The 12439-nt window shown below is 38.8% G+C and overlaps 1 protein-coding gene across 4 annotated transcripts in view; it reads right to left on the reverse strand.

Moving 5' to 3' along the window:
- P4HA1 (prolyl 4-hydroxylase, alpha polypeptide I) overlaps nucleotides 1-12439 on the reverse strand; it is a 117904-nt gene that overhangs the window by 82054 nt on the left and 23411 nt on the right. For all 4 annotated transcript variants that reach the window (XM_011991127.1, XM_011991126.1, XM_011991125.1 and 1 more), the window contains 2 exons: nucleotides 11291-11442; nucleotides 8131-8268 (listed from right to left, as the gene is read on the reverse strand). In XM_011991127.1, the coding sequence (XP_011846517.1) occupies nucleotides 8131-8268; nucleotides 11291-11354 (202 nt within the window). In that variant the 5' untranslated portion in view covers nucleotides 11355-11442. The remainder of the gene's footprint in view (nucleotides 1-8130; nucleotides 8269-11290; nucleotides 11443-12439) is intronic.

A 12439-nucleotide genomic window follows, 5' to 3' on the forward strand; every position in this document is an offset into this window, starting at 1 on the left:
AGGCTGCAGTGAGCTATGATCATGCCAATGCACTCCAGCCTGGGTGACAGAGTGAAATCTTGCCTCGAAAAAAAAATTTTTAATAAAGACATGATCAGTTAGATATGCGTGTTGAATTATTTATGGACAAAATGACATGATGTCTAGGATTTGCTCTTAAAATACTCCAACAAAAACAAAAAGAAACGGTGGAAGGAGTAGATAAACCAAGAATGACAAAATGTTTAAAACGTCTGGAGCTTGGTGATGGCATAGGTTCATTATGTTATTACCTTTATTTTTTGTGTGTGATATTTGATATTTTCCAAAATAAAAGAAGTTCTATAAATAATGAAAAAAGGAGAAAGTCATGTCTTACAGGGCTCTTTTTATGTTATTATACAGAAAATCACATAGTTCCCTGACACTATAAAAAAAAAAAAATGACAGGTATGTGAAAAAATAACAAGCCTAGACAAGAAAATACTACTTATCCAAAAACATTTCTCTCAGAATATACGGTTCTGAGACTAAGTCAATATTATACTAGTAGTCATGATTCCAGAAGAGTAGTTTTTAAAAACTACTAGTCAAAGACAGACTAGCCTACATCTTCTCTGATAAAACAGATAAAACTGTATACATTTTTTAAGTGTCTGATAACATCACAAAGAAAACTGGTAGAGAAACAAACACATTGGTGGCTTCTTTAATAAATTTTGATTGAATACACTTCAAAGAGTCACTAAAATGGCCAGAACCAGACTTAGCTATAACCTATCCAGTGGTGATCACATATGTTTTTAAAAAGATGCTAACAGAAAAGGAATCATGAGAAATAAATCAAACGGAAGTAAAGTTATGGGCACGTTTTGTTAATGATCAGACATTTGTAAACTACAGAAAAGCATGCCCTTGTCTGACAATGAGCTGTTGAATTCCAGTATCAAACAGAGTCCAAGCTTGGAGGTGTAGGCACTGGAGGATCACATGACCCAATATAATCAAATATTCAAATCAATCACCTCCATTTGCATTTTTTTCTGGCCCCCCATTAGTTACTTACAGATAGTAACTGATTATCAGTATACTCCTAAAATGAAGACCCACATTTTGATGTTTTTCCCTTAAATAAGTCTCTATCCCGCCTTCCACTCTAGGAAAGGATACTATCTTAGTGCATTTGTGCTCCCATAACAAAGTAACAGAGGACTGGATAATTTATAAAAAAAAAAAAAAAAAAAAATTTATTTCACACAGTTCTAGAGGCTGGGTAGTCCAAGATTCAAGGCACCAGCGAGTTCAATTGTCTAGTGAGGGCTGCTGTCCTCTTCCAAGATGGCACCTTGTTGCTGCATCCTCCAGAGGGAAAGAATGCTATGTCCTCACATGGTGAAGGTGGAAGGGCAAGAGAGCTAGGGGTTGCATAAAGCTTCTTTCATAAGGGCCTTAAATCCCATTCCTGTAGGCCCCACCTCTTAATACTATCACACTGGGCCATTAAATTTCACCATCTAAATTTTGGAGGGACACATTCCAATAATAGCAGATGCTAAGAAACTAACTTCTTAATAGTTTAACATGACTTAGTTCCAGAAACGAAAGACGCATATTAAATTTTGACAATGCTATTATTTTTTCAGTTACAAGAACCAGTAAACTGAGAAGATGAGCTCATAATGCAGCAATTATAAATGTTTCTCTTAGGGACATGCAAAACACATGAGATAACAGTATGCCATTAATCCATGTAGATAACACCAGTAATATTTTTTTACATAACCGGATATTCTGGTAACATTATTTGAACAAGCATGGCAGAGATAGTAGAATATCTTTAGCTATTCTGCTTTGGTAAAGTATTTCTGCTTGTCTTACCTACTGCTGTATTAACAATATTAAAGGCAGACTGCCTGGGAATCTGATTTTTAAAATAAATGAAAAGTAATGCAGTATTTGAAAAGGAAGACTGTTTCCAAAGTAGAGAACATGAGAATAAGAAGTAAATAGGCAAGAAAACAAAGAAGAAAATGAAATAAGGAAAGTGGTATGGGCAGAAAGAGACTGTAAAAAGCTTCATATAAAAAGCAAACTGGGCCGGGCACGGTGGCTCACGCCTGTAATCCCAGCACTTTGGGAGGCCAAGGCAGGCGGATCACGAGGTCAGGGGATCGAGACCATCCTGGCTAACATGGTGAAACCCCGTCTCTACTAAAAATACAAAAAAAATTAGCCGGGCATGGTGGTAGGCGCCTGTAGTCCCAGCTACATGGGAGGCTGAGGCAGGAGAATGGCGTGAACCTGGGAGGCAGAGCTTGCAGTGAGCCAAGATTGTGCCACTGCACCCCAGCCTGGGCGACAGAGCCAGATTCCATCTCAAAAAAAAAAAAAAAAAAAAAGCAAACTGAATTTGATGAGAAACAAGTTGTAAATTCCTTTAGTTCAAAGGAAGAGGCAGGGATGACAGACACGAACATACCAAATTGAATATAATAAACCAAACTGAAAGTAACACTAAAAACAGTCCTTTAATTTATTGTCACAGTAGAAACTATAATATCAGGCCAGGTACAGTGGCTCTTGCCTGTAACTCCACCACTTTGGGAGGCTGAGGGGGGTGGATTGCTTGAGCTCAGGAGGTCGAAACCAGCCTGGGCAACATGGCAAAACCCTGTCTCTACAAAAAATACAAAAATTAGCTGCTTGTGGTGGCACGTGCCTGTAGTCCCGGCTACCCGGGAGACTGAGGTAGGAGGATCACTTTAGCTCAGGAGGTTGTGGCTATAGTGAGCTGTGACTGTGCCACTGCACTCCAGCCTGGGCAATAGCAGAGTGAGATCCTGTCGCAAAAAAAATTAAAAAAATAAAGAAAAGGAAAGAAAAGAAAGAAAAAGGAAACTATAATATCACAGGCACTATAGGAAAAACATTACTTAGAAATACATTTTTAGCCAGACGTAGTGGCTCATGCCTGTAATTCTAGCACTTCCGGAGGCTGAGGTGGATGGATCACTTGAGGTCAAGAGCTGGAAACCAGCCTGGCTGACATGGTGAAACCTCATCTCTACTAAAAATACAAAAATTAGCCAGGCATGGTGGTAGGCACCTGTAATCCCAGCTACTTGGGAGGCTGAGGCAGGAGAATCACTTGAACCCAGGAGGCAGAGGTTGCAGTGAGCCGAGTTGCACCACTGCACTCCAGCCTGGGTAAGAGTGAGACTCCATGTCAAAAAAAGAGAAAAAAAGAAAAAGAAATACATTTTTATGGTTCATCCGTTAAACTGAGAGAGACATGTAATTCAAAATTCTTGCACTTCACAAGAACGCTCAATGGATCAAAACTTAATTTGTAAGGGAGAACTATGTTTAAAATGCACATACTTAGAAGTTAATGTCTCACCTCTGAGGCAGTGTGGTACACTCATAGCTGAGTGAGCTCCAGAGATGTCTGGAAAATCTGCTGCTTGCTGCAGTTACCTTATTAACTTACCAAGACAGTGATGCAAGTGACCAGAAGGGTGAACATTCAACTTCCACATGAAGCAAATTGAATTTTTTATGTAAGACATTTTCTATTACTGACCCCTACCCCCTAAAAAAAAATCACAGCTTTAAAAAAAAACATGATATCTTTGGCAGATACGGATCTATTCAACAAATCAGGGTTGGGAACAAACAGTCTGAAAACTAAAGGAAGTCCTTAAGAACTATAAGGACAACACTGATGTCGAAATGTATATAACCTATCAGATTTTACATAAAAATATCAACAAAGCATTTCAACAGGTAGGCCCAAAGCGGCAAAAGAAACAGATGAAACTAATCAAGCAGTGATGTGGCATCAATATAAATCCACTAAGCATTTCTCTGACTTTTTTGTTTGAAGAAAATTTAAAATACATGCCATACTTCCTCCCTCTCCCCCACCATTTCACACCCAAATTGCTAAAATTTTTAAAGTCTGACAAAACCAAGAGCTGGCAAGGATATGAAGAAATGGGAACTCTCATACAATGCTGGTGAGAGTATAAATACACGCTCTGGAAAACAATCTGGCCACATCTGGTAAGCACGATGAAAAACCAAATACCCTGATTTCTTATGCCCTAAGAGAAACTCTTGCACATGACTACATGGTCACAAAAAAATCAACAAGGATGTATCAAACCTCATTTGATAAAGCAAAAAATTAGATAAAATATAAATGTACATCCATCCGCAGAAGAATGAATAAATAATGTTATACAATACCACATAAGCAGTAAGATGAATGTGATCAACATAGATAAATTTACTAAACATATTAAGTTAAAAAAAGGTTGTAGAAAGATACATAGGGTGTGATGCACTATTCACGTAAAATTTAAAAACAATACAACGGACAATATATGTGATCGTTTATAAAAAGATGACAGGATACACACCAAGTTCAGAACAGTAATCAGTTCTAAAGAAGGGAAGGTGCACAAGAAGCCTTTGAACACATCTGTGATATTTGACTATTAACAATAGAAAATAATCTGGGTTGGGGGAGCCTAAAAACTCTTATGCTAGCATTCATGCTATTATTTTTACCACTTATAGGATATAATGTGATTAAGAAATTTCAGTCATTTTACTTATAAGTAATTTGCATGAAAAGTCAGTAAGAACTAGCCCAAAACTGTGATAAAAGAGGGAAAAAAGTTAACAAGGAGATAAAAAGTAGCTGAGAAAGAATGAATATTGCCCCTAAGACTAAACACAGTGAAATCAGGGTTAAATAATATTCAAGACCATTTTGATGAGAATATAATCGTGTTTTAAACAAAACACATAGAGTAATCTAAATAACGTTTATTACCCACCACCACACATTTGGGAGGCTGAGGTGGGATGTTTTCTTTTTTGCTTTTTGTTTTTTGAAATGGGGGTCTCACTCTGTTGCCCAGGTTGCAGTGCAGTGGCGTGATCACGGCTCACTCCAGCCTTGACTCCTGGGCTCAAGTGATCCTCCCGTGATATGGTTTGGCTCTGTGTTCACACTCAAATATCACCTTGAATTGTAATAATCCCCACCTATCAAGGGCGGGACAAGGAAGAGATAACTGAATCATGGGGGCAGTTCCCCCATGCTGTTCTTGTGATAGTGAGTTCTCATGAGATAGGATGGTTTTATAAGCACCCGGCATTTCCCCTGCTGGCATTCATTCTCTCTCCTGCCACCCTGTGAAGAAGTGCTTTCCACCATGATTGTTTCCTAAGACATCCCTAGCTATGTGGAACTGTGAGTCAATTAAACCTCTTTTTTAAAATAAATTACCTAGTCTTGGCTATTTCTTTATAGCAGTGTGAGTACGTCCCACCTCAGCCTCCCAGATAGCTAGGACTACAAGCAAGCACCACCACACCCAGCTAAGTTTTCATTTTTTTGTAGAGTCAGGGACTTGCTATGCTGCTCAGACTGGTCTTGAACTCCTAGCCTCAAGGGATCCTTTCCACCTTAGCCTCCTAAAGTGCTGGGAATATAGGCATGAGCCACCATGCCAGCCCTATTTTGTTAAATGGAACCTATCCAGTTGATGAAGCCAGAAATTCCGATCAAGTACATCATCAAATTCTACTATTCTACTCCAATAAGTAGCTTGATAATCTATCCACTATCACCTCTTACTTAAATATTTGCAACAGCCTCCTCCCTGGTTCTTTGTCCCTTGGCCCCAACCCAATCTCCATTCGGCAGCCAGAATGGTATTTCTAAAAGGAAAAATAATAAATTCCCTTTACAAACTTTTTAATAGCTCCGCACTGCACTCAGGACAGTTCAATCTCTTCCACATGGCTTACAAAGCTCTCCAAGAGATGGCTTCTGCTTACCTCTCTAGTCTCAGCTCTCACTACTCTCACAAAGGCAAACCCCCATATCCACCTGGTGCATTCACCTCTTGCACTTTACATTAAGCCATACAAACTACATGTTAGTTATCTGAATATGATATGCTCTCTCCTTTTGACCTTTCTACATGTTCCCTCTGTCTGGAACACTTCTCCCACACCCATTACCCATTCCTCTCTCCCTCTCCCCCATTTTTCTGGCTAATTCCTTATCCATTGGATCTCAATTTTTTTTTTTTTTTTTTGAGATGGAGTCTCGCTCTGTCACCCAGGCTGGAGTGCAGTGGCCGCATCTCAGCTCACTGCAAGCTCCGCCTCCTGGGTTTACGCCATTCTCCTGCCTCAGCTTCCCGAGTAGCTGGGACTACAGGCGCCCGCCACCACGCCCGGCTAGTTTTTTGTATTTTTCAGTAGAGACGGGGTTTCACCGTGTTAGCCAGGATGGTCTCGATCTCCGGACCTCGTGATCCACCCATCTCGGCCCCAAAGTGCTGGGATTACAGGCTTGAGCCACTGCGCCCGGCCAGATCTCAATTTTTTTAACGTCATATTTTCCAGGAATTCTTCCTTTACATCTCTTATGAGGTTCAGCAATAGGTTTCTTTTGACGTGCTCACATGGTGGTATCCTGAATTTCTCTCATCCAAGTACTCATCTTACTATACTGTAAGAATGTTAAATACCCTAATGGCAAGGGTAGTGTATGTCTTATTCATTACGTGTCCTCAGTACCTAACACAATAGCTGGCACATATTATTTAATATCTATTAAATGTGTTTTAAACCTGAAGCCAATTTTAAAAATAAGGTTATAATCTTATCAAAAGTGTTATAATGTATAATATTAGTAGAAACTGAAAATAAAATTTGCAAATTTGTACATTTTTGGAAGTTCAAATTAATGGAATTATATTCCAGCTTAACATAAATTTTATTTACTATTATAACATGTTTAGTTTTTACCAACAGATACCTTCATCTCAAATAAAGGGAGATGAGCAAGAAAATACTTTGATAAACTGATTTTTCTTGCTGAGAAAATCAATTACAGCCGGGCGCGGTGGCTCAAGCCTGTAATCCCAGTACTTTGGAAGGCCGAGAAGGGTGGATCACGAGGTCAGGAGATCGAGACCATCCTGGCTAACACGGTGAAACCCCATCTCTACTAAAAAATACAAAAAACTAGCCGGGTGAGGTGGCGGGCGTCTGTAGTCCCAGCTACTCGGGAGGCTGAGGCTGGAGAATGGTGTAAACCCGGGAGGCGGAGCTTGCAGTGAGCTGAGATGCGGCCATTGCACTCCAACCTGGGGGACAGAGTGAGACTCCGTCTTTAAAAAAAAAAAAAAAAGAAAGAAAATCAATTACAGTATGAAGACAGAGACAATATATTTTATTTCTGCAGCTGACAATGACAGGAGATAGTAGTGTTAATAAGTCACAAACTTTGAAAAAGTGAGGGATGGCAGAAGTAAATTATCATGAAAGTAACTGTAACTTAAAAAGAGGACTTTGCCGGCCGGGCGCGGTGGCTCAAGCCTGTAATCCCAGCACTTTGGGAGGCCGAGACGGGTGGATCACGAGGTCAGGAGATCGAGACCATCCTGCACGGTGAAACCCCATCTCTACTAAAAAATACAAAAAACTAGCCGGGTGAGGTGGCGGGCGTCTGTAGTCCCAGCTACTCGGGAGGCTGAGGCTGGAGAATGGTGTAAACCCGGGAGGCGGAGCTTGCAGTGAGCTGAGATGCGGCCATTGCACTCCAACCTGGGGGACAGAGCCAGACCCCATCTCAAAAAAAAAAAAAAAAAAAAAAAGAGGACTTTGCCAAAAAATAGGTAAGAAAGTAGGATGTTCCACACTATGGAACACTTTAAACATATGTGGATACCCAAAACATCTTGGCTTTTAATTATTTAACATATAAACTTTGACTATCAATTCCCTTATAGCTTTACATACAAAGCTTACGAATAGTATTAGGTGTTCTGAATAAAAACATTTGGTAAAATGATAGTTTCTTTTCTTTACACACTAAAATTGCCTACTTAAGTTAGCCTCTATCAATACTAAGTTTTCAGAGTAACAAGCTAGAAGCCTACCTATAACTATTAAGCCCTAAGAGAAAGGGAAGGTGATTCTTTAGTCTTCAAAGGCTATGAAACAAACTACAACTTAAAATCTTAAAATGCAAAAGTCTTTTTTATACTAACATTGTCTTAACGGACTCAACAGAGAAGCTAGGTTATGGTATTTTATAGAATGGAAGAATGATCTTACCTGGAAGATTACCCTTTGAGATGGTATCTGTATCCAAATTGTAGGTATCCTGGAGACGTAACAGAGCTTTGGCTGCCCCAACCTGATCTTCATCATTAGGAAAGTACTGTCTCTGAATGGTTAGGTTAGAGATAAAGCCTTGAAATAGATAAATAAAAGAGAAAAAAGACTGTAAAACCTCATTAACTTCCCATAAAGAGACTTAATAAGGACTGTTCAAAATCTATTTTATTATTTTCTACCATACCATGAAAAGTTCTACATACTCAACAAGAAAAACTTAAATACACTGAATGAGACTTGGCATACTTCTAATTTGTTTAATCTTCCAAAAGCCTAGTATTGTTTAAGAACTATAATGCTGTTATATAAATTATATCTGTATTACCAGGTAAAGATCACCTAACATAATAGTTATGAGTTTTTAGTTATATAACATAGCAAGAAAACAAAAGTGCATCCACTAAGTTTGGGAAATGAACACATTTATGGGTCTGAAAATAACATTCATTGACAATCATATTTCCAGATAACAGATGGTAAGTAAAATGTGTGCTCTTAAAGTTGTTTTCTTCTTCCATGTATTACACATTATATAAATATGGAAATATATAAAGTTTGGTGGAATTCTTCAAGGACAAGGAAGAGATATTAATTATATATTTAAGATCAATAGCTAAGCTAGTTTACTAAAATATATTTAGATCAGTTTAATTATTAAACATGGTGTTGATCCACCAAAATTTACAATATATAAAGCTAATCTTAAAGAGGATTTACATAAAGTATAGCAAAAATCAAACTAACAAACCAATTACTGATAACTATATAACCCCAAGGAGAATGGATGCTAAACACTCCTTAAGAAATAAAAAAAGTAGTTTAAAATTTTAATGTAAGTATCATTACTTGTGAATAAAAATTAGATATGAGACTTCCCTCTCGTACTGATTAACTTATAATCAACTATATGGTTTTTTTGTGAGACAGAGTCTCACTCTGTCATCCAGGCTGGAGTGCAGTGGCACGATCTCAGCTCACTGCAACCTCCACCTCCCAGGTTTAAGCAATTATCATACCTCAGCCTCCCAAGGAGCTGGGATTACAGGCATGTGCCACCACACCCGGTTAATTTTTGTATTTTTAGTAGAGATGGGGTTTCACCGTGTTGCCCAGGCTGGTCTCCAACTCCTGGCCTCAAACGATCCACCTGCCTTGGCCTCCCAAAGTGCTGGGATTACAGGTGTGAGCAACTGTGTCCAGCTGACTAAGTATTTTGAACAGCAAGACACCAGGCGCTTTTTTTTTTTTTGAGATGCAGTCTTGCTCTGTCACCCAGGCTGGAGTGCAGTGGCACAATCTCGGCTCACGGCAACTTCTGACTCCCGGGTTCAAGCGATTCTCCTGCCTCAGCCTCCCAAGTAGCTGGGATTAAAGGTGCCCACCACCATGCCCGGCTAACTTTTATATTTTCAGTAGAGACGGGGTTTCACCATGTTGGCTGAACTGCTCTCGAATTCCCGACCTCAAGTGATGTGCCAGCCTCAGCCTCCCCAACTACTAGGATTACAGGCCTCAACCACCGTGCCTGGCTGAGACCTGGCATTTTTATGTAAATGAAAATGTACAAATGAACAAATAACTAGAAGAGGGCTAGAGTTTATATCAAGCATATTTTTATGCTGTTTTGTCTCTTTTTAGAGACAGAGTCTTGCCATGTTGCCCAGGCTGACGTGCAGTGGCTTTTTATTGGTGGAATTCCATTATTAGATCAGCATGGGAGTTTTGACCTGCTCTGTTTCCAACAATATTTTTAGTTTTATGACCAACTCTCAGTCGCAATTTCTATAGGGAATTTCACTAGCAAGTTTTACAAATTTTATAGAAGGCTATAATATTTCTTATGCTACAAACAAAATTCTAAGAAAAATTAAAAATATATAGCATTATAGCATTATAGAAATGACTACTACAGATTAAAACAACAAAGTCCCAAGGTTCACATTATAAAACAACTTAGTTCATTACTTGAGAATAAATATGTGGATTTCCTTTAAAAAATGTGTTCAGGGGCCAGGAACCAGGGCTCACGTGTGTAATCCCAAGCACTGTGCAAGGCTGAGGTGGAAGGCTCACATGAGGCCAAGAATTTGAGATCAGCCTGGGCAACATAGCAACACCTTGCTTCTACGAAAGAAAAATTTTTTAATTGGCCCAGCGTGGTGGTCTATGCCTGAAGTGCCAGCTACTGAGGAGGCTGAGGTGGGAGGATTGCTTGAGCCCAGGAGTTCAAAGCTGCAGTGAACCATGATTGTGCCACTGTATTCCAGCCTGGGCAACAGTGAGACCCTGTCTCCAAAAAAAAAAAAAAAAAGGTTCCCAAGGTGTTATATAGTACAGAAAATAATCACGGACACTTCCTCTCACAGTAAAGAAGTATTCACAAGTACTTGCCATATTTTTTGTTTCAAGGCTTCCTGACCCCTGTGCATAATAGTCACTGCTTACAAACACTGGTAAATACGCTTGGAGTATTTTGTCTACATAACTAGCTCAGCTCCTTTCCGTCTCTTTTTCTTTTTTTTTGTGGGGGGGGGGGTGGGGCATAATCCCTTTACCTCCTTACTGAAATCCAGATTTAGTCTTCTACGTCTGTTATTAAAGTATCTAAAACATTTCAACACTCCAACTACAATTGTATCACTTATTCACTATTACGGTTTGCAGCCTCAGTTTGATTGTCTACATTGAGCAAACTACTTCTAAACTTCGAAATACTAGATAGAACACAGCTAATATTTCTCTTTATAGTAACACTCTCAACATTTTTTAAAATTGATTGCAGATACATACTTTTTTAAAATTTGAAGGTAATCCTAAAATAAAAATGATTACCCTCAGAAATGAAGCTATATGCCAAATAATCTATTCACTTTTGCAGATTTCAAAACAAAAGTCAACAACAAATGAAATTACTTCTTTTTTAGTCAAAGAATTCAGGATTTTGACTAAATTAACTCTATTCAAACCAAATGCATCCAGGCAAAATCCAGTTATAACACTGAACACTTGGTTTCCTGGGAACTGAATTTATCACTAATTTTATTATTTCTACAGATGGTGGCAATATTGCCTTACTCAGGAATCTTTTCAGACTTACCATCTGACATATCCTTAAGGACCAGATTCTCCAACTCACTCCACTCAGTATTCAGACGTTTCATTAATTTGAATGCATTTACTGGATGACCAACAAATCCTTCTGGATCTTTTGTCGCTGTACTAGTTAGCCGATCTAACTTCTCTGCCCATCTACAGATGTAAAACATAAAAACTGAGAATAGGTATATTTCATAGGGAAAAACACAATTTAGTGAAACGCTCTGAAAAAATAATGACTAGAAGTTTTTGAGTTCAACTATACGTATAGTTTCTTTTTAAAGTAAAATTATAAGGTCTCTTTAAAAAGCAAGATCCTCTTGGCAGAATCAATACAACTATAGGACTTTTTGTTTTAATTTGGTTTCTCCCAAATGGTTACAGTAAATGGAACCTCCCTGTCTTAGTAAAAGTTGTGACCGAATCCCTCTAGTAAAAGTCTAAAAATTCATTTCCTCATAGGTTCCAGGGCCAAATAACTGATTACTACAAACTACAAATTAGCCCAATCCAAATTCAATTACATGTTCATTTAAATCAACTTATACTAAGTCTTTACATCCAGTTTCTAGAAACTCTATCTTAAAACAAAAAAACTGAACACTCAGCTTCAGCTACTCATTAAATAAAAGACAGGAATTCTCAGGTCAGGATTAACTATGAACATGAGTCAATTAAATTCATATTCGAGAAAAACTGTATCAATTAAATAACACTAACCATACTTATCACTATAATCTCTACAGTGAGTACAGGGAGTAAAGGATAAGTAGAATTGGAAAACTGCAGCAGCAGGTGGGTTGACTAAGAGGTTAGAGGAGGATAGAAGATATTAGCAATACTTTTAAAATTATCAGTCAGGCGGGGTGCAGTGGCTCACACCTGTAATCCCAGTACTTTGGGAGGCCAAGGCGGGCGTATCACCTGAGGTCAGGAGTTCGAGACCAGCCTGGCCAACATGGCAAAACCCCGTCTCTACTAAAAATACAAAAATTACCCAGGCATGGTGGCGCACACCTGTAGTCCCAGCTACTCGGGAGGCTGAGGCAGGAGAATCACTTGAACCTGGAAGGTGGAGGCTGCAGTGAGCCGAGATCATGTCACTGCACTCCAGCCTGGGCAACAGAGCAAGACTCTGTCTCAAAAAAAA

The sequence above is a fragment of the Mandrillus leucophaeus genome, unplaced genomic scaffold (genome assembly GCF_000951045.1).
Source record: "Mandrillus leucophaeus isolate KB7577 unplaced genomic scaffold, Mleu.le_1.0 Scaffold39, whole genome shotgun sequence".
Classification (NCBI taxonomy): domain Eukaryota; kingdom Metazoa; phylum Chordata; class Mammalia; order Primates; family Cercopithecidae; genus Mandrillus; species Mandrillus leucophaeus.